Raw genomic sequence first — 21,913 nt, forward strand, 5'->3', positions numbered from 1 at the left:
CAGGTTATTAGCAGGTGGATGGAACATTGCCGAAGTCTTGGGACAACAAGCAGTGGCAGCAGAAATGCAAGAGATCCAAGGTTGATTACTTAAACCCCTGCATGATGTACCTTTCTGTGGAAAAGCATCTACACTTGGCCATCCAGCAGTTTACCAGCACCACCCAGTCTGTCCTTCTGGAGGTACCAGCCTTACGCTAACTTTCTGATTAATTTATTGCACTAGTGGAGCAAAACAAAAGGCAAAGCTCACCCTGATTTTTGCAGAGCAGTAATGTGGTGACAAGATTACATAACCTGGCCTTTTATTAATTACAAAATGAATAATAACAGGTCTTCAAAATCAACTGAGAAATTAACAGAAGCTACAGCAAAAGCAGCTGGAACATCCAGGCTTTACTTTCAAAACCACTATTTGGAAAAGTTGCACAGAGACAGAATCTGGAAAGGATTCAATAATCTTAACAGAAGCCTACAGCCTGGAAGGTAACACAGTGAACGCAAAGCGGCAGCAAACAACTGTCAGGAGCGACTCCTGTCACTCAGCTGGAGCTCCCCACGCACTGTAGCCAAGTTCCAACTACAGGACCACCACTTCCATGGAGGAACTGGACTCCAAAATTATGGTCAATCCCTTAAACTGCATGAACAAGTTGCAAGCAACTTGTCTGATGATTTTGTGGTCATTAGTCCTGTTACTGATGAGGACAGGATACATTTCCCTGTTTCTCATTCCACTGTTTCTTTCTCGTACACTTGGTCTATCCAGGAGCAATATGTTAATGTGGTCCATTCCCCACGTTCATAGTATTCATTTCCCTGGTTTCCCTGCAGTCACTGAAAGAAAATTCTTAACATGTACCCATCAGCCCATACCATATCAATCATTTATTGAGGCACTTTGCCATTCAGTAGTGAGTATTTGAGTACCTCCTGTTCCTGGTGGCACTCCTTTCCCAGCATCAATTTTACATGGCCTGGGCTGTGCAAAACAGACGAGCTAGGAGATCCATCCTCATTTATACACCCCTCCACTGATACATAGAATCATAGAATAATTAGGGTTGGAAAGGACCTTAAGATCATCTAGTTCCACCCCCCCTGCTGTGGGCAGGGACACCTTACGCTAAACCATATCACCCAAGGCCTCATCCAACCTGGTCTTGAACACTGCCAGGGATGGAGCATTCACAACATCCCTGGGCAACCTATTCCAGTGCCTCACCACCCTAACAGGAAAGAATTTCCTTCAAAGGTCTTGCATAAAGGATTTCTTTTCCATATAGACATCCAATAAAGACTCAAACCCCAGCATTACTGACTGCTTGTCATAGATATGGGAGGAATCATAAAGAAATACAGGAAGCACTTAAAGCAAACCCCACGTGAGTTCTGGACACTTTGGTTTCAGGGTCATTTCCAGTTCCAGTCTCAAAGGTTAGCTACTACGCTGGCATGCTATTACCCTGCTCTACCAGTTACTCCTGGAAATGGTGCTCCACCCAAAAAAGCCATTCCAGTTAAATGCTCTGTGTAAGCTGTTGCTTTATTTCATGTTTCTGGTCCTTGCAGCCCTCCCCCCTCAGCATTACTGCTGTGGCAACAAAGGCCCTATAAACAAGGGCCAAGTACTCCCACACACATGCTACCCTGTTCCCAGAAACATGTCTCCCTTCCTGAGACTGAAACTTGCTGTTCCAAAGTAACTACAACAGTACTGGCAATCACCTAAGGATGATACTGCTTCTTCTCTTCCCTGTCAGTTCACCCCCCCTCCCGTGGCTCCCAAAAGCTACAGAAGTCCCCCTCCCTTGGGCACAGATTTTGGCAAATTCTTAACATAAAGAGGGGTACACAATGTGCTGTGCTGGTTATATACAGATAGATGCACATACAGGTGAAGAAAGGCCAGCAATATTGGGGTAGGTACCTCAGCACTCTGCAGCTGACCTCCACATGTACAGCGTTTTCCTGCCTTGTTCTTTCTGATACCTGGGAACTGCTCAGTGAACTACTGTGAAGAAAAAAAAAAAAAAAAAAAAGCCTTTCTTTGTGCAGACACAGTTTGGACTGCCAAGCAAAAAGAGGACATATGGGGATGGAGGAAATCACAGATACAGTTTAAAGATATTCTATAATACATCCTGTCATTTTTGCCTCACATACACCATTAAGTCTGACAAGCACAGAGGTACCCAGTTAAATCTCTGCTCACCCCATAACATTTCCCTACTTAAAGAAGGGGATGATGAGACAACAGATACTGGTGGGCTACACAATCCGGTGCTGCATAGCATGCCAGCCAGTTATGTACCTGGCCTTAACCTGCAAAAACCACTTCCACTGGGGCTTAAATGCAAATTCACTCAAGTGACAAGACAAAGGAAAAGGATGAAACAATTTGCTACATTAATATATTAGCTTGTTCCATTTCCTCATTGCCAAATCAAATGCTTGGTGAGGGTGATTTACTTGTTAGTATGTAGAACTGCATACACTGTGATTTTTTTGTTGTTGTTGTTGTTAAGAGATTTACTGAAACTTTCACCGATACCAACGAACCAACAACAATTTCCCTTTGGCAATGCACAGTGAAATGCTACTTGCAACTGTAGTGGCATAATCCAAGCTGAAGTTCCTCCCTCCTTGTTGGATCTTCCCTCCCCCCAAGTAAAATCCTGAGAACAACCCACAGCAGACATGATGAGACATATACAGTGCATTGCTGAAACTCTGAATCACAGCCTTGTCACTGAATCTACACCTATATTGCATTGAGAAGGTCTCATGATTAAAGAAAGACAAACAAAAAGGATAAAACTACATGTTTCTCAAAGGTTAGAGCATTTTTCCTCCCATACCTACTAAGCAAACAAAAAAAATCCTGAAAGTTCTCTATACTTCAGTTCTGAAAATAGAAGATACAGCTTTTTACTTGTGATAGTACAACCAGGATTACAAAACAAAACAATAATTTCAAATTGTACTGCGAAAGTATTTTCCTACTGTAACTACTGTAGAGACAAGTTGCACACTTCCAAATGCACGCCAAGACAATCCCTTAGCTACACTTGTGCAGTTAATTCCACTGACTTTAACAGACAAGTATCATGTGTGATGAGTAAAAAAAAAAAAGCAGGAACCGAGGGAATGAGGTAATTACAAACACATACAGCTGGCTAGAAACATTTTGAATATAATTAAGCTTTGAGACATTATGCCAGCCAAGATGTTAATAACCATAAAAAAAAAAACCCTGTGGGTGATTTTCATACTTATCAAAATAAGGAACTGTTGAGAACCATTAATAACGTGGGTAAATGCTGTCTAAGCTTCCCACACTCAACTCTGCCAGTAAGCTTTAATTTTCAACTGCAACAGTCCTGCTATTCCAGTCTGGAGCTCCTCCAGAGCAGAGATACTTAACTGCATTACACTGTGAACTTGCTCGGCCACACATGAAACAAAAAGATCAATATGTAACACCATCACCATTTTTTATCTGTTAGGCTTGCTTGGACAAATATTTTCAACAGCTTCACATGAACCCACATTAAACCTTAGCATAAAGGACGCTTCTAAAGCAGAAGTTAATGTTTTCATAAACAAGTGTAGAGTGAGAGCATAAGAGGAGGCTTGAAAAGCCGTAGTATAATAATATTTGCTATGAACAGTGGGAGACCCATTGCTGGTGAAAAAGCAGAAACTGTTTTTATTGCTTACTCTTGAAACATTTCAGACTCACAAAGAATTGAAGAAACCTGGTGATAAGCATCTGTCACCACACTACGGTAAGAGCTCATCTGCATCTCTTGAAGGTTGCTAGTATGTGTAATTAAAAGTAACACTTCTTCTGTTCAATAATAGCATCTCTTAAGAGCAGATGAACACAGTTAGTTCTCTTATCTAAGTAAATAAATTGGAAAAACTCCTGCAAGTGTCATCTCATTTGAGACACTGGCTATTCCAAGTATTTATTGAGAATGAATCTCACAAACTTCAATCTATTTATCCAACTGGTTTTTACAAAGAGTGTTTCACTGACCTTCAAAGTCCACGTCCCCAACTAGCTTGGTCTTTCCTGTAAGAGGGTCATGGATATGGTTGATGCCTACATCAATCACAGCCGCACCTTCTTTGACCATGTCAGCTGTAATCAACTTTGGGATACCTGGAATCATCAAGATGAATTTGATTAACATGGCTGGGCAGCTTTAGGTCATCAGTTTAAATTATATCAAGGGCTGTGCATGCTTATGTATGTGTGCACAAAAAAGGTTATTTTTTTACTTGAATGTTTCTTGATACATCACACACAGAAAACAATAATCCCTCAGTTTCACACAGTTTGTAATTATGAGAATGAAAGGCGATATTTCTTCATTTTTACTAAACATTTTCAGCTAAGCCTGCAGTCACAAACATAATCGACATGATCTCAATGAAGCAGTTAATTCCTGGTTTGTGGTAGTAAGTCCCTTTCATAGCATTTCCAAAGAAAAGCTGGGCCATGAAGATGCTCTGTGAGCCACAAGAAGTCTTTAATATAAAAATGTCAGAGGCCTGCTGATCCAAAGTGTTGCCAACTGCTGAAGCAAGCCCTGTACGTTACTTCCGTGGCTTTTTGTATTATCTGCATTGGATATACATTTCTCCAATTTCTCATATACTTGTTACTTCCACAACATTTCAACCACTCACTTAATTAGTGAACATGAACTACATGAAAATACACTACTACAAAAACCAAAATAAATGCTAGCATGACAAGACACTCTGATCTACCCTGCCATCTTATTTTTGACTCCCATCACCTAGAAACAATAGACAGGTATCCTGGGTTCAGCTGTAGCAGTTGTTTTTTCTGTTTCCTAGTAGCTGGTGCAGTGATGCATTTTTTACTTTAGTCTGAGAACAAGGCTGATAACATGCCAATGTTTTTAGTTGTTGCTAGGTAATGCTTACTCTGATCAAGGACTTTTCACTCTCATGCTCTGCCAGTGACAAAGGACACGGGAAGTCAGGAGGAAGCAGAGACAGGACACCTGACCCAAACTAGCCAAAGGGATATTCTGTATCACAGTCACATCCAGTATAGAAACTGGGGGAAGTCACCCAGAAGGCCCAGGTCACTGCTCGGTTCAGGCTAGGTATCGGTTGGTGCGTGGTGAGCAACTGTATTGTGCATCACTTCTGTTTATTGTTTTCCTTTTCCCCTTTTAGTTTTATATTCTCTCCCCTTGATATTTCCCTTATCATCATTATTATTGGTGGTAGCAGCTGTAGTTTTGTATTATACCTTAGTTACTGGACTGTTCTTATCTCAGCCCATGGGATTTACATTCTTTCCATTTTCTTCCCCACCCCTCCAGGAGCAGGAAGGAGGCAGGGGGGGAGTGAGCAAGTGGCTGCATGGTTCTGAGTTACCATCTGGGCTTAAACCACAACAGCAAACAGGAAAAAATAAAATGGCCATTTCAGATTTACCCAAAATAAACAGCATCAGCTCAGTCTGTAGGAGAGAAGCAACTGCCTTCCAAGCAACACTTTCTTCACCTGATCCTCTCATAAGCTAGAAAGAAAAATACAGCCTGGCCTCAGCCCTACACCCCTTCTTCACCTCTCAGGTGACATCTATTACACACAAAATCTAACATAGCTCCTTACCAAACAGGGTGGCAAAAGTCCTGGAAAATAAATGCCTTCCATATTGTGAAGAACACTGCCGTACTGGATTTAAAACTGCAGGTAGCATCACACATTTACTTTGAGGAGATCAATCTCATCCAGCTTTCTAGAGGCAAAACTTCCATGGCATGCCAACAGCTCCTCCTGATGCACAGAAAAGACCTCCCTTTCAAAAATAGTAGTTCAGTAGGCTCAAAGTAGTTCAGAGCCATTTTAACTACAAAAAAGTCTATCTTGCAACTAATGTAGTAGCGCTGCTTTATCAACAGTAGCATCATGTGATCACACACCTGAAAGTTTCTGCCTGGACAGTCACAACAAATGAAGCCTCTTCTGGAACATTCAGGCAAAGCAGCATCTGAGACCGAAGTCACTGCATGCTATCAGAGAGCCAAGAACATCAACTCCTTACACATCATTTGCATTAGCCTATGTACCTTAATTGCATCAGTGGTACTCTTTCCTCTGTACTCACTTTAAATAAAATCTGGAATTTCTTTCCTACCATGCAACCTCCAACTTGAAGTGATGGGAAACTCCAACTTTGAAATTACAAAGCACTTTGCTTCTTGAGCAATTCCATCAGTTCTATGTTTTGTGAGGAACGTTCATCCTAGTAATAGGGTATCTCCAAAGGGGGAATCTAAGCTCCCCTCTCTCCACCAAAGCAGCCTTCTCTCAGACGGAGAGAAATAAAAGGAAAACAGCAAATCCATCTGGTTTGAGACTAGTTTTATCAGAGGCAAGCACTGGTGTACGAGAGCTTTGGCTTCATCTGAAGCGCTGGATGACAGCCAGTTAGTCATTGGCATACAGGCAATACAAGAACCTTCTCTGCTCTCGATTTCTCACTCCCCCATAGGACACAAGCTTGAAACTCTCCTTCTAATGTTGGGCAAGCCAAGACCTCAAATTCTTTCCTATGCCACCTGATAACATCTGGCTATGTCTACTTCATCATGCTCTTATGCAATCCATTGCAAGCTGGCTGTTAATTGGATAATGCCTCAGCCTTATGGGGGTAAATGATCTATGCATGATAGGGATAGAAGCACATTAACAGCTGCACAGTTACACCCTTTGTAAATGGTTTGATAATAGGCCAAATACTTAATAGCAACAAATGAACTAACCTCCAAACCAAATGAGCAGATCTATTTATTTAAGCCTACTTTACATACCAAGTAGGAAGAGATAAGCATTAGTGCAGCTATTCCTAAAATGCACTGACTGAAGAATGTGGGAAAATCTCTCATTGGTGCCTTCTGTAGAAAATTATCAATCACATTTTAAACAGAAGAGAAACAAAGCTGGGAAGGAATAATCTACATGGATAGTTACAATCAAAGCAGGCAGGAAAAGTGGGGTTCCGGTTTTCCTAGGGACATATGGGAGAAAATACATGAAGATGGATATTCTCAAACTCCAAGGCAATAAAAGAAGCCCCTGACTTGAAGTGTTAGGAAAGCCATGAAATGCAAGTGAACAGAAAACTCCTCACAGAGAGTACAACATCAGAATGAAGAGACTCCCTGCAACAAGTCACCAACCAGGAGCCAGAATGCAGATGACTCTGCTGAAATTACTCCGTAGGAAGAGGAGAAAAAGAATACAAATCTTGCGCCTACATGCAGACATGCATAAAAGACTGTTTTCCATGTGCACACCTTGCACAATGGCCTATGACAGCAGCTGTTCCTATCTGGCAGGGTACAAGCTAGCTTTTTTGCAACACTCACTGAACAGGTCACACGTTTCCAGGCAATGCGTGATCCTGAAGCTATAATGTGCAGAATTCTCAAGTAACAAGAGGAAGCCTGGAAGGATTCCAACTTTCTAAAGCATAAACTTCCCCAGCACAGCCACTTGGACAGGGCTGCATGCTGTTTGCACAATTCAGCTGTATGCTTTTGCATCATTCCAAGTGTATCTCAGATTGTGTAACAACTGTTATATCATGCTCCTGTTACAAGTGACACAAGGAAAACACAAAACACACACGGTACTGAACCCTTTAACTGCAAACGTAACTGATGGCAAACTGTTCAGCATAAAAATCAGAAGTGATGATAAAATTGGAAGCAGTGACTTTGGATGAACAGTTACTAGTTGTCGTGGTTTAAGCCCAGTCGGCAACCCAGAACCACGCAGCCGCTCACTCACTCCCCATCCCCCCACCACCCCTCACCCCCCTCCCGGAGGGATGGGGAGGAGAATTGAAAGAATGTAACTCTTGATAAAAACAGCCCAGTAACTAAGGTATAACACAAACCACTACTGCTGCCACCAATAATAACAATGATAAGGGAAATAACAAGGGAAGAAAATACAACTGCTCACCACCCACGGACCAAAACCCAGCCCGACCCAAGCAGTGATCTAGCCCTTCTGGGTAACTGCCCCAATTTCTACACCGGGCATGACGTGCTGTGGTATGGAATACCCCTTTGGCTAGTTTGGGTCAGGTGTCCTGTCTTTGCTTCCTCCCAGATTCCCCTCCTGCCTGGCAGGACGTGAGACTCAGAAAGTCCCTGGCCATGGTAAACATTATTTAACAACAACTAAAAACATCGGTGTTAGCAGTGCTGGTCTCAGGCTGAAAGTCAAAAAACACAGCACTGCATCAGCTACTAATAAGGAGAAAAATGACTGCTACTGAACCCAGGACACTAGTTTACTTCCACTCAGCACATACATTATCATCATCATTCCTTCACAGCGCATGAATTCTGGTCATGCCCACAGTTGGGTAATCCTATGTGGAACCAACTGAGCCATCTCTTGTTCCTGACCTGGCATGAGAAAGAGATAGTACAGTTAAGCCCTGAAGCAAAGGCCATCTCAATGCAACAGGAAGCGCTGAGCTTTAGACAGGTACCTATCTGTCTTCATCTAGAAATTAAGTAGGCAAGACTTTGGTCTTGAAGATGATGAAGAAAGAGGAAGGGAGGAGAAAAGAGGAAAGATGCAATCCTCTTGTAGTCCTTCAAACTGGTATGAGTCAAGGAAGCTATCCTGAGCTGTGACAGGACATGAAATTTTACCAAAGTTTTTATTAAGTTGCATTGTTCGGGTTTGTTTTCTTTAAGTTAATTTATATTTCTATGTAGGATGTCCATAAACAAAAAAAAACAGAGGTTGCTGAGAAACAGTTCTGCTTGTTTCTTTATTCCAGACTAGTCAAACTAAGTGTTTCATCCTACACTGCTTTGAGAATAAAGACGCTGATCTCTTGCACCCCTTCCTCCACGCAATTACTATTCTCTTCACACGATAATTGTAAAAGAAAAAAAATAAATTCAGCCATACGTTAGGTTACCAAAACTATCAGTTAATTTGGCAAGGTTGCCTTTAATCCTAACAGTGAGGGAATGCTACCATTGTTTTATGAACACAGCCTCCAGCTGATTTCAAGAAACCCTCCTGTCAAAATTTCAATGACTCATGATTTTTGCACAGCACAGAGAATGTTTTAATTTACATAATTATACCTGTATAAACTATGCACTGACTGGTTCCCAATCTTGAGTTCACTCTAAAGTCTCCCTAAGGGAAAGGTGTCACATGTGACCAGAAACAGTTTATGAGTCTGCAGATGTGAAGGGCAAGAATAAAGAGCCAAGTCACTTGCCCTTCTTACAAGAAATCCTACTTACTGCACACCCTCAACAAACACGAGCACCTACTGTTTGGTAAAACATGAAATAGCCAGCAGTGCCACCAACACAGACACCAAAGTCTACCTTTTAGGTTTTGAACATTGCAATTGGAGTATTAACAATAACTAGTATTACCTGCAGCTACAATTACAATGTCAGCAAGTTGCGTATGGATCTTAAGCTGCTCTTTTGGTGTGTATCTGTGAGTGATGGTCACTGTAGCATCACCTGAAATGTAACAGATTATCAATTAATTGTCACATATACAATGCTTGTACAGCATTTACTTGGGGACATTAACAACAGTACAGATGATCATCAGCTTTGTCTTGGGATGCATCATATATGCACCCCAAGTTGTGCCATTATCATAGGCACAACGCTCACAACACTTGCTGCTCACACATGAAAAATACATTTAAACTTAATAATTCTCACAGGATGAATTCATTTATACATCATGGACTAACTCAGTCCTTCATCAGCTTCCTTACATTTAGAGGAATCACACAGAGCAAACCCAACATGAAATCCAGTGTCTAGGCACAATTTGTACTGTGTGCCATAAGACTCAGTTGTTTGTCACCAACTAAAGTTTCAAACACAAGCTCACCACGTTTGAATCTCTGTCCTCAACCACATTTGTCATTCATCTGTCCTGAAGAGCCCTAGATACTTCCCTTGATGATCACAGTCTTCCCTGTACTTGTGACCCAACTTCATAATAGTGTTTCCCTGGAGTCAGAGTTTAGTCTTTGACCCTACCATCTCTTGCATGCCCTGATAAAACACAACCAGTTGAACCCTTACTTCATCCCAGAGTATGAAGTGTTTGACATTATCATATACAAAAGTATGCATCGTTTTGGTCAGACTCAAAAGATCTGAGGCCTGCTCCTGCATGTATCCACATTTCTTGGCAAGAAACTACAAATAAACCCTCCTTAGTAAGAGATTAAAAACCTTGTGCTGTTTGATGAAGATACTGAGGAGAAACTACAACACACAAAACAGACTGTCATGGGGATAGGGACTGAAGACTCACTGCATCCTACAGCCACCACTCGTGATCCCCTCAGGAATGCCCAAGAAAACAGCAAAGATAACAGCTATCAGACTCCTCCCAACACTCTCCCTGTCAATTATTTGTACTGCTCAGTGTTCAGGTATTACATCCCCTCTTCTCCACCTTCCACTCATCATTGACTACTAAGACACATGATGAACCATTAAGCTAAAAGTTTTCACTATCTCAGGTGTTGCCACCAGATCTGCTTCCTCTGGAATGTGTCTGACTGCTTTAATCTGTGCCTCTTATCTCATTAACTCTTCTCCTCAAGCATCTCATCTTCAACCTGTCTGCACTCTGACTTTTCTGCTCTTCCCCCTCATCTTTGATCCCTCTTCTCCTCCAGTCTCTGTAATGTATACCTTTTCATTGAAGAGAAGCAGATAAAGGCATTTTCAAATCATGAGAACAAAAAAGTACAGATGTGCATGAACACAAAATCACAAATTGTTACTTCTAAAAAATATACACATAATGGGATTCTTTTGACCTCTTACCCTGTACTCAGCAGAAAGGCTGAGAAAAACTAATGGATAAAATCCGAAGTTACAAACAGTCACATCTTTGAGAAAGTCAGCGGTATTCTCCTCATCAAGATTTTAGTGAGGAATGTGCAGGTAGGTAGCTCCTGAAACCAAGTAACTGCTCTCATTACCAAAAAGGAAATGAGATTAAAAAAAAAAAAAAAAACAACAAAAAAAACCACCCCAAATCCAAAAACCAAGGGGGGAAGCCCCTACCTTCAGAATAGCAGTCCAGAAGCTTACAGACACCTCAGAAAGGGTAGGTTATCCATTTACTTGTGCTCATGCCAAAACAGAAAATAAACAACTACTTCATACAGCTATTTCCACTGTAAGAAGACAAATACATTTAGCCATTAAGATTCTGCATGATACTGCTGAGTTAAGTCACCAGCTTATAAAATAGAGAGAGCCCCTCGACCTGCCCCCACCAAACACCGTTTGCTTTGTAAAGGTTCAGATTGCTTTCTCATCTAACCAGGTATCGCCATCTGCAGGATATGATGGTTTCTACACACAACAAACCACTGATGAAGACAGACCCCAGCTTCTCAGTTTTGTTCATAATCTGTAAAAATAACCACAACTAAAACCTACAAAGAGAAAGAAAATAAACAAAATAATAATAAAACAAAATAGCAAAGAAGATAAGTGCAGAACACTAACCAGATTTTCAAGGACAGCCCAATCTGTGAATCAGGAGTGAAGACTATACACCAACCACAAAAGTTTATCACCACAAATACATACTTAATGCTAATTTACTGGGAACTAAGAATAAAAATTCCTTTGTTTTCTCAATGACAGCTGATTTATGCTGTGTACTAATACTCGGCAAGCTGGAAAAAAAACCAACAAACCACCCTAAAAATAAATTCATGTCTTCAGAATAAGCAAAGATAACTTCAGTAAGTTAACTGTACACTTAGCTTCCAGTGCCAGTAAGGGAATATCCAAACGTTTTCCTGTCCCTGCACAGAATACTTGACAAAGTTAATTCATGGACTAGCCCTCCAAACCAAATTGTACTACTAGTAGGCAGTCAAACAAGAACTACAAACCAGGATACAAGTGAATAAAACTGAGCCACAGATCCAACTACCTCAAAAGCTGAAAGCTATAAACCAGTATTTAGTTACAGCTAAAACCCACCCATGCAACTACTATGGATTTTGTAACAAACTGCTAAGGAATCACAGGTCACTAGGGCTCCCCATCTCCAGCTGAGAAACATGCAAGTAGTTGGCAACATAACTAACATAACATAATATTGTATAAAGCTTCATTCAAACATCAACCCACACTGCCAGTAATATACACAAGGCAATATTAGCATCAAATGGCAAAAATGCTACTCATTTTCATGGGAATGGGGATGAGACCAGAAGTATGCACTGACGGTAATTACAATTCAAACACTAAGAGAAGTTTCAAACAGCAACTTTCCCACAGAGCCTGAATGGAAAAGCCAACTCTATGATTAGTGAGAAGCTTTTTGTGTTTTATTATATTAATAACAGATTTCACTGCACTCCTATTAAACATTGCTGGGATTAATCATTCGTTTTTACCTCATTTGTGCACACCACCATGGCAGTTTCCAACATCAAAATGAAATTGCAAGAGAACACTATTTTATTTAAATTCTATTTGTTTTTCTTTCTGCAGCACAATTATAGTGGCACATGCATGCTTCTCCAATTAGAATTACTTAAAAATATTTCCCTTACAACCCCAATTTCCAGAGGGATATAGTGCACTACAGAAAAATCCCCCACGTCAATGTGTAGTATCATAGAGCTCACACAGAAAAGTGTTTGTCATTTGGGTATTTTCATAATCACCACCTAACAAACATAGCACAATACAGGAATTGTGTCATATTCATCTATGTATGTGTGTATATACACATGCGTGTGACAACTTGCATATGAAAACCTTGAAATTAATATTACTAAACCCAAGGATAAGGCATGCAGCTGTATTACTGTGTATAAATATCACATGAACCTCTGCAGCTCAATAAGGCCATGCTGCCAGGTATTACCCTCAATGTTCAACACTAACCATGTTTAAACAGTAGCTGTTTCCCATGGAGCACAAAACAATGATGTAATACCAGAAAAAGTCGAGTCCAGAAACTGCTCTTCTGAGAAGATGTCAGGAAATACATAATAAATTAGCAAATTTGCTTTCTTGCTGTAGTTGTAAATATTGCACAAGATACAAAAGCTTCCACTTTTTGTCCAAATCCTCTGGTCAGCTTGATTTTCATAATTTCATGAATGGAAGCTTTTAAACAACACTCACGGACTTACCTCCAGGCCTTTCGTGCTCTCCATCAGTATGTAAAAGCATTGAAATAGGCATTCCAACATTCTTAGATCTTCCCGCTACTACAACATTTTTCCCAAATGTCTGTATTCCTTATAGGAAAAAAAAAAAAAAATTATATTCTGCTATTTTGATACACCTAAACCCTTCATTCTTAGTCACCAAGATAACGTTACGTGCTCTTGTTGACTGCTGACAACTACACAACTTGAAAATCTCCAAGGCTGAATTTGAGGGAGAAATCCGCAAAACAACTTTCAACTTTCACCTTAGAGAAACAGAACCTGATTGAGTCGCCAGCTATCTGAATCACCCTTTGGAGTGACCTCATTTCTCTTCTCTGACCACAAAGGGCAATGGAAACTCTTACATCCACCAATAAGAACATGTATATTATACTTATGAAATGATAACCATTAAATCCACAGGCATATTTTTCCCTTTCTAATACTGAATTAAATGCTCCAACTTTTGCTGTTGGTCCTTCCCCTAAGAAGAACTTACACATTCAAATCAGGACATCAGCAATAGCACAAAAAGTTCCTTACAACATCTGCTGGCTCTTTTGATGCTGAGTGAGGTTAAAAAGGCATCTGAAGGGATGTTACATGGGTCCTGACAGAGGATGGGAAGGGTTGGTCCATCAGATCAGCATGGAAAGTTTGAGGCCCTCAGTGACATGGTTTAGTGGGAGACTTGGCAGTGCTGGGGCAATGGTTGGATTTAATGATCTTAAAGGTCTTTTCCAATCTGGTTGATTCTATGATTATAGAATACAGAAAGTAATTTGAAGTGTTTCACCAAGTATTCTAGGCAGACTACTGCCTATACATAACTAATAGTTATGCTACTGGCACAAAAAAAAATCTCATCTATTTGGCACCTCATTATTTAGATTAATGCTCTAAATTTTTGTTCTTCCATCGGCCCAGTATCTTTAGACTAACTGCACCTTGTAACTCACACCTGATTCAATCCTTCCAAGATAAAAAGAGTTTCAATACCGTTCATTTCCTTACCTGTCCGTTTGATGATCTCCCAAACGGCAGCAGCAGTGGCAGGTATTATAGAAGGCTGGTCAAGACACAGGCGTCCAATGTTCATAATGTGAAATCCATCCACATCCTTTTCAGGAGCAATAGCATTACAAACAGCTCTCTCCTCGATGTGATCTAGGAAATACAATTTTTCACATTACAATTCTTTCACTTGTCAGGTGATGCCAATACTACCTGAATCATTACACTGAGAAACACAAGTTGTTTCTAGCTAGGTAATTATTATTACTATTCATTATGAATACACTATACTCCCCCCTCTTAAAGGCAGCAGTTACAAATTCACCTTTTCAAGTCATCTACTGAAAATGAAATGCTTCAGTTTGACACTGTTTTGACAACAGATTCAGTCAAAATATGAGAGGCTGATACTCAACTGAGAATGATGACTTTGTAACTATGAAAATACACGTTCAAGCAAGACACTTCAGAGTTGCTCCTGCATTCTGAAAGTGTTACTTGTCAAGTGGCTCAAAAGAAATAATCTAAAGAGAAAAGTTACTGTGCCTATTACCCGTCTCTAAGATCACCAAAGATAACCTAAGCTGAAATAACTTTGCAGGTCTGCCTTTCATTTCCCCTTTTCGAAAAATGTAAGTAGTAATCTTCTAATCAGCAAAACCAAAATGTATTCTACTTTTCCAGAGAGCTGTTAGAAAACAAAGTTGTTTGATACCGATGAGTCCAAAACACTACACTTAGCTTAAATGACTATACCTGCACATAATTTATTACTCATGTAGTTGCAATGAACATTTTTCATGTGCATTTATCATGTGCTATTGATATGGAATAGGTCTGCAGATGCTTAAAGTTTACACTGCATAAACACACAAACTGATAAAGAAAAAAAAAAAAAAGCATTACCAAGTCCTACTTCTGCAAAGTTACAAACCCCATACATACATAGACACTCCAGAGGAGCAGCTCTATAAACCATACTCATAAATGACCCAGAAAGCAAACCCTAGATTTAAACCAGACTGTTAAGATACACGCCATTTTTCAGTTTAAGGAAGATTTGTTCTGATTCCTAATAAGAAGGATCTGAGGAAATTGAGATGCTAAGTACATGGATGAAAGAGCCCTACAGGTCAGACTAGCCTCATTCACACTGAGGGCAACCATAGTCTTGTTTTTACGTCAACTTGGGAAATAAATAAATAAATAAGAAATTTTGAGTAATCTATTAAACAGCTTTTGCAACAGAAAATTTGTTAACCTTAGGGAAGTCAGTTGTTCATCAAACTGAAACTTCACTGCTCTTACAAATACCTCCTGACTGCTGTCTTCAGCTTCTCAGATAGAGACAGATCACAGATACATTTATGTGTAAGGGAAAGAAATCATGCTTTACAGGGAGAAAAGAAGATATGGGCATCTTTCCCTCCTCATCACAGACACTTCTACAACACCATGTGGAGCAAGCCATCCATAAACAAGGAAACCAATTCAATACCAACTGTATAGACAGTTACTATGTTATTCAATGACTACATTTTATTTGCCTCAAGAAATTTATTTTCCTGATTTGTTCCCACCTGACTGCAGGTAGCCTCATTTATTCCCAGAGGAACAAGACTATTTCTGATGGATGTTGCTGTCAGTCTCACAGAACATGCTTAGCCTCCTCTCAACTGACAGTCAAACTCTTTTACTGTCATTCTGAGCTATTCTGCATGCCAAGTTCCTATCTGCACTCACCCTTCTCCTTTTAACCAAACTTACAAGACTACACCAAGCATCTCTTGCCCGGATCCTCTGACATGCACATAGAGAAACTCTTACACAGCAAACAAAATGTGTCTCTACTGTTGACATTCAAAAAATAAAGACTAGTTCTGGAATGGGAAGCTGATGAAAATAAAAACCTAGCACAAAAAGGATCTGAAAACTTACCATGTGGATCAAAGCAAGGAGAAAGCTGCTCAGCAGGAGCAACAAGCTCCCTAGAAATAATTTTGAGCAGCTCTACTGTGACACTGCTATGACTTTAGCAGCCAGTTCCACTAAATCAGCCACGCTTCAGCTGGCAGTCCTGCACAGCAGATGGACATACGGTCCCCTGCCTCATACTTGCCGCTTATAACTAAAAAATTGAGTTTTCCATCTTCAATCTCAAATAAATATCTAACATTCCATAGCCATCTTCCAGGCAGCTAAAAAAGATACAGGAAACCCTCCACAAAACCATTACCACATCAGAAGTAACACACTCTGAAGGTGCACAGAAAGGAAGTTTTCCTCAGGCAAAGATGACAATCCTCAAAGTTAAGTTGCTCCAGCTCACAACAGTGGAAGAGAACAAGGCTTTTTTCTGCTTGTATTTTTATCCCCATGTTGATCGAAAGCCACACCTGTGTGTGGTTTACTGCAAAAACCCCAAACCCCACACAACCACCTCAATTCTGGAATAAGCAGCCCCTACTGATCAAGTTATCACAACTTGAAGGCTTTGTCTCCTTCCATTACAAGGCAAATAAGAAGAATTTTGGAAAATGAGCTAAGTTAGCTTTCTGCCCTTTTGCTTACGAAGCTCCTTTGGGAGTGAAAAAAAAAATTAATAAAAAATCTAACAATAAGAGCTATAGCTGACATCTATTCTGGAAAGACCCTCCTGAACATTTGCTATTCATGATAACTTGCATATTTAAGTTTCCTCTAAAGACAATGCTGAAGAAGTCCTGCTATTGATTAAATTACTCTAAGATTTTTATTAAGGCAGGTAACAGCCAAGCCCCAAACCAGCAAGTTTCATAGGTTTGAGGAAGGCTAACTAGTCTTTATGTAGTTACCAGGACAGACATAATGTTCTTGCAAGGGATACTCAACCACTTACTTCAGGGCTTAAACAATGGACTAGCATCAGACATTTGAATTACACAACTAGAATTATCCTCAGGGTTTGTGGTGTGGGTTTTTTTTTTCTTTTCAGTGTTAAAATTCAGGTTTAAATTCACAGTTTCAAGACTTAAGTCTGTTTCTGAACCACATACCAACAAGGGCAGGCAGCTTAAGACTGGATGAGCCCATTTCTTTCTCTGTCCTTCAGACAGAAGGATTTCCATCTACAGGCTGGCAACGCTCCATCTTTGGCATGAGTTCTTACTACTGAAATGAAAATTCTTCCATTTCCTATTTCCCCTAATCTGTTCTTAGTGGGAAAGACGTTTGTTCCAAGTAAACCGATCACATTCCATTGGCTCCCAGAGTTCCTCTCTTGGTGGGGAAGATTCCAAGGTCTCCTTATCTGTGTTATACTCCCACCTTGTGGTCAACTTACTTCAACAAGTGGCCGATTTCAGTTCGCTTTAGCGTAATAGGAAACGCCAAACTTCCTAACCACAAACACTGGTGTTTATTACAAATACAAAGCAAGCATCTCTTCAACACTCAGCACCTGACCCCATTTCTGCTTACACGAAATAAAGGCAGCGAGAATTCCCTGAAGGTGAAGACCAGTACTAGGAGTAAGAGTGGAAATGAAAAGCTCACCTCAAAACAACATTTCAGCCTCATTATTATAAGAGATACGTAAAAACAGCAGCCCCTGGAGCCCCAGCTACTGCAAGAAATCATGCCAAAAAGGCAGCTCCTGCCTCTCACAGAACATGGCATAAACATACAATCAAAGACAACACTTAGAAACACAGAGATGGGGCAACCCAACATGCCAGTCTATTTATTAACATGACTCCAGTAATTTGGGTTCCTCTCCATCAGGAAGCATGCGATGGTTTTACCAGTTTGACTTACGTAGATTTAGATGAAAAGTTTTATCACTGCCAAAATCCCATTTTGACAGCTACTGGCAAGTGTATTTTAGAGAGATTTTATTGCAAATTAGGAGAAGTGAAATAAAAACCAAGAGGACAGTAGAAGCTTTTAGGACCTTAGCACAAAGCTCACTAGGAACATTAGGAATAGCATAGAAAGCATGTTCAAATATCTAAGGCAAGACCTGGAATCACTGCAAGACAGTACAACTTGGCATGACATAGGGGAGGAAAATACAGCAAAGGTCTTGGAGTTCAGGGCTAAACAGTGCAACATGACAAAAAATATAAATACATATATATATATATATATAAAACTAAACTGAGTAAAGTGCGTCTGTGGAGGGAAATTCCTTGACACAGCATTTAACTGAACTTACAAAAAAGGCAAGGTTGAAAATACGAAGTGATTCTCATGAATTAATTAGCTTTTCTGTTTAAAATTAAGTACAGGCTAGTATACAACAAAAACATCTCAACTAATCACTAGGCATGTCCTTTCTCAAGAGTTTTTTCTGTCACCAAGATAGTCTTGTAACTCAAAACTGTCAAACTCTTTCATTTGACATTGACTGTATAGAAGGAGTGGGGCAAAAGATGTCACCTACCTGGGAGAGGTAACTGAACTAACAAAGCACTAACTCTTGAATTCTTGTTGAGTTTTACAGTCATATCTAAGAGTTCTTCCTGCGATATGTCTTTAGGCCTCAGTATGATCTCACTAGAAATGCCTGATATAAAACAAAAGCAGAAGACATGTTAGTACCAGGAAATTTATCTACAAACAGCTTACTCATTTTGTGTGAAAATGTGTGTGATACTTAACAACTGTCTTAAATAAACACAGATGACTTACTAGAAAGTCTGTTTTCATTTTCTGGTCTTTAATGCTGTGTTTCTGGATGTCAAGTATCATCTTACAACAAAACATACAGAAATATATGACCACCAACACCCTACAGTTGGACCCAGCAGCTCCAAAACTAAACAATAGCTTCAAAGTATTTGGAAAATGAACAATCTAACTTTTCTACAAACATGCTTTTGACAATTACAACTACAACTGAACAGATAAAGCTACCACTAGCATTACTGGCATGTTATCTGACAGCTTTTCTACCACAAAACTCAGTATTAGAAAATAAAGTTTTTCAAGTTACTTCAAAAGACTGCCATTTCGCTGAGAGCGACTACACTCATATTTCCCATTTAGGCTATTACACTTTCATCTGAAGATGAGGTGTTATCAGTCACTTCACTGTTTGCTTTCATTATAGCTGAAATTTTGCCCTCCTTATTCAGAGCTGCACAGCCTTGCTTTTGTATTGGCTTGCCTGGCTCGACTGTGAACTTAGAGCATTCCAAGGGACAGAAATTCCATGAGATACAGCAGATGCACATGAAGACTGATATTATGAAGAATTTAGTGACATTGAGAAGAAAAAGGCTATTCTCAATATCTATTTAATCACTGTTCCCAACAATTCTAGGGTAGGATGGACTGCTACCACAGTGGAGTTAGGCTGAAAAATGCACATACAAAAAAGAAGGAATCTAACAGGTACTTCAAGCTCTTAAGCAAGTATTTCATATTTAGAAAAAAAACGCAAAAAAACTGTCATGAAGAAAGAATTAAAACCTAACATAATTCCACTCTATTTATCTTCATTCACCAAGCCCCAGTTAAGACACTGAACTATCAAAAAAAAAACCCAACCCTAGTGTTCTCCTTCAGTTTCCAGTTTCCAGCAGTAAAGGTGCAAACTGCTCCCTAATGTTCCTAAATACAGAATTGAATTTAAGCTACCATTAATGGGCCATTAAAATTACTTTAACTCCTTTTTCTTCAAGTTCATCAGGGAAGAAGAGGAGAAAACCAGCACAAAATTAAACTGAGATACAAAGAGTGCTCCTCCCCCCACTTTCTCTTACTGTTAACTAACAGCATCTTATGCTTACCAGGATCATTTATATCACATAACACATACCTACTGCTGTAGCTGCTCTTATCTTGTTTCTGACATAGATATGACTGGCCGGATTGTCTCCTACTAATATGACAGTGAGATGAGGTCTCTTGTTTCCAAAGGATATCCATAATTCTACATCCCTTTGAACTTCTTTCAAGACTTGTTGAGCGAGCCTTGTCCCTGAGATAATGGTTGCTTCATCACTAGAAAGATGAAAACATATACAACATTTAGCTCTAAGATTTCATAAACAAGACAATTAAGTGTGCAATCTACCATCAAATATGCAGTTAAATTCCTGTAACCACTCTTGGCCCCTCAGCCAGCACTACAGCAGATAAATGTCCTTAGGTGAAAGGCCCACAACCATTGCCCTACCCATGCAGAAAAGCAGAGGAAGAATGAAAGTATTGTGCCTTCAACCTGGCCTGGTACTACTTAGTCCCCCTCTCTCCCTCTATCATGGCGTGATCATCACCCCAGCCAAGGATGTGGACCCCCTCACACACCTCACCAACCCACAGCAAACAAGAAACCTCCAGCATATATAACTTTCAGACGCTAAATGTTCATTTATTTTGTAACAGATAAGCAGCCTTTAAAAACTAGCTTTATTGCTTGGTGGTGGTGGTGCTTAGAGGGGAGAAAGCAGGAAGAAATGGCAAGAGCAAGAAATTGTACCACTGATCTGCTTTAAAATGTTGCATTCTGCAAGATCCAAACCCCACAACTTCAAGTAGCCAAAAGGAGTAAGCTGCAGCTAACTTCTTTCAGAAATTTCTGCTGTTTCAATCATCCCTAGTAAATTTTCATGATCAAAGAAGCTAAATGCACAAGTGTGGAAGGAGAAAGGTAGAGAGGGCACAGCAGCAGCAACAATGAGCCCACACAGGACCTGGCAACCACAAGACCACCCAAAATCACAGACTTTCTATTGCCTTATAGAAAGAAGTCATCCAAACTCAGCCTCTATCTGACTGAGAGACAGAGAAAGCCAGCCTACATTTTATGTTATTTAGGAATGGTTCTTGGAGGACTCTGCTACATAGGGAAGAGCAAGATACCCACAAGTAATTTTCTCTGGATTGGAAAAAGTAGTATCTTGCTAACTTCCACTACTGCTTAATCCCTTTAAATAAATTAACAACTTATAAGCAGTAACATGACAACCCCAAAATGTATTTTAAAATAAAATTTACTTCCAATGGCATCTGAGGTTGTCCTGGTTCAGCAGTAGCAGTCACTTTTCTCTTTAGTAGCTGATGCAGTGCTGTGTTTCTGACTTTCAGCCTGGGAACAATGCTGATAACACCAATGTTTTTAGTTCTTACTAAGTAATGTTTACTCTGACCAAGGACTTTCTCATCCTCAGCTCTGCCAGGGAGAAGGGGAAGCTGGGAGGAAGCAGAGACAGGACACCTGACCCAAACTAGCCAAAGGGGTATTCCATACCACAGCATGCCATGCCCCCAGTATATAAACTGGGGGGAGTCACCTGGAAGGCCCAGATTGCTGCTCGGGTCGGGCTGGGTATCTGTTGGCAGGTGGTGAGCAACTGTATTCTCTCTTCTTGTTATTTCCCTTATCATTATTATTATTGGCAGTAGCAGCAGTGGTTTTGTGCTATACCTTATTTACTGGACTGTTCTTATCTCAATCCGTGGGAGTTACATTCTTTCGATTCGCTTCCACATCCCTATGGGAGTGGGGGCAGGAAAGAAGGTAAGGAGTAAGCAAGCAGCTGCATGGTTCTGAATTGCTGGCTGGGCTTAAACCACAAGAGAGGTAAACCTTAACAGTGCTCCAAAGGCACCCCAGAACAGAATGGAAGTTGAA

General features: G+C 40.2%; 1 protein-coding gene across 8 annotated transcripts in view; it reads right to left on the bottom strand.

Moving 5' to 3' along the window:
* Positions 1-21,913, bottom strand: part of MTHFD2L (methylenetetrahydrofolate dehydrogenase (NADP+ dependent) 2 like) — a 65,759-nt gene that overhangs the window by 37,479 nt on the left and 6,367 nt on the right. For 4 of the 8 annotated variants that reach the window (XM_057429865.1, XM_057429863.1, XM_057429864.1 and 1 more), the window contains exons 2-7: positions 20,096-20,280; positions 18,716-18,838; positions 14,293-14,445; positions 13,258-13,365; positions 9,482-9,574; positions 4,045-4,170 (exon numbers count right to left, since the gene is read on the bottom strand). In XM_057429865.1, the coding sequence (XP_057285848.1) occupies positions 4,045-4,170; positions 9,482-9,574; positions 13,258-13,365; positions 14,293-14,445; positions 18,716-18,838; positions 20,096-20,280 (788 nt within the window). Of the gene's footprint in view, positions 1-1,929; positions 2,011-4,044; positions 4,171-8,405; positions 8,480-8,537; positions 8,708-9,481; positions 9,575-13,257; positions 13,366-14,292; positions 14,446-18,715; positions 18,839-20,095; positions 20,281-21,913 lie in introns of those variants that run through there. The other 4 variants (XR_008974989.1, XM_057429869.1, XM_057429867.1 and 1 more) reach the window with 4 other exon arrangements.

Source organism: Pezoporus wallicus, unplaced genomic scaffold (genome assembly GCF_028554395.1).
Source record: "Pezoporus wallicus isolate ANWC-B61680 ecotype Strahan unplaced genomic scaffold, APGP_CSIRO_Pwel_v1 contig_5696, whole genome shotgun sequence".
Lineage (NCBI taxonomy): Eukaryota > Metazoa > Chordata > Aves > Psittaciformes > Psittacidae > Pezoporus > Pezoporus wallicus.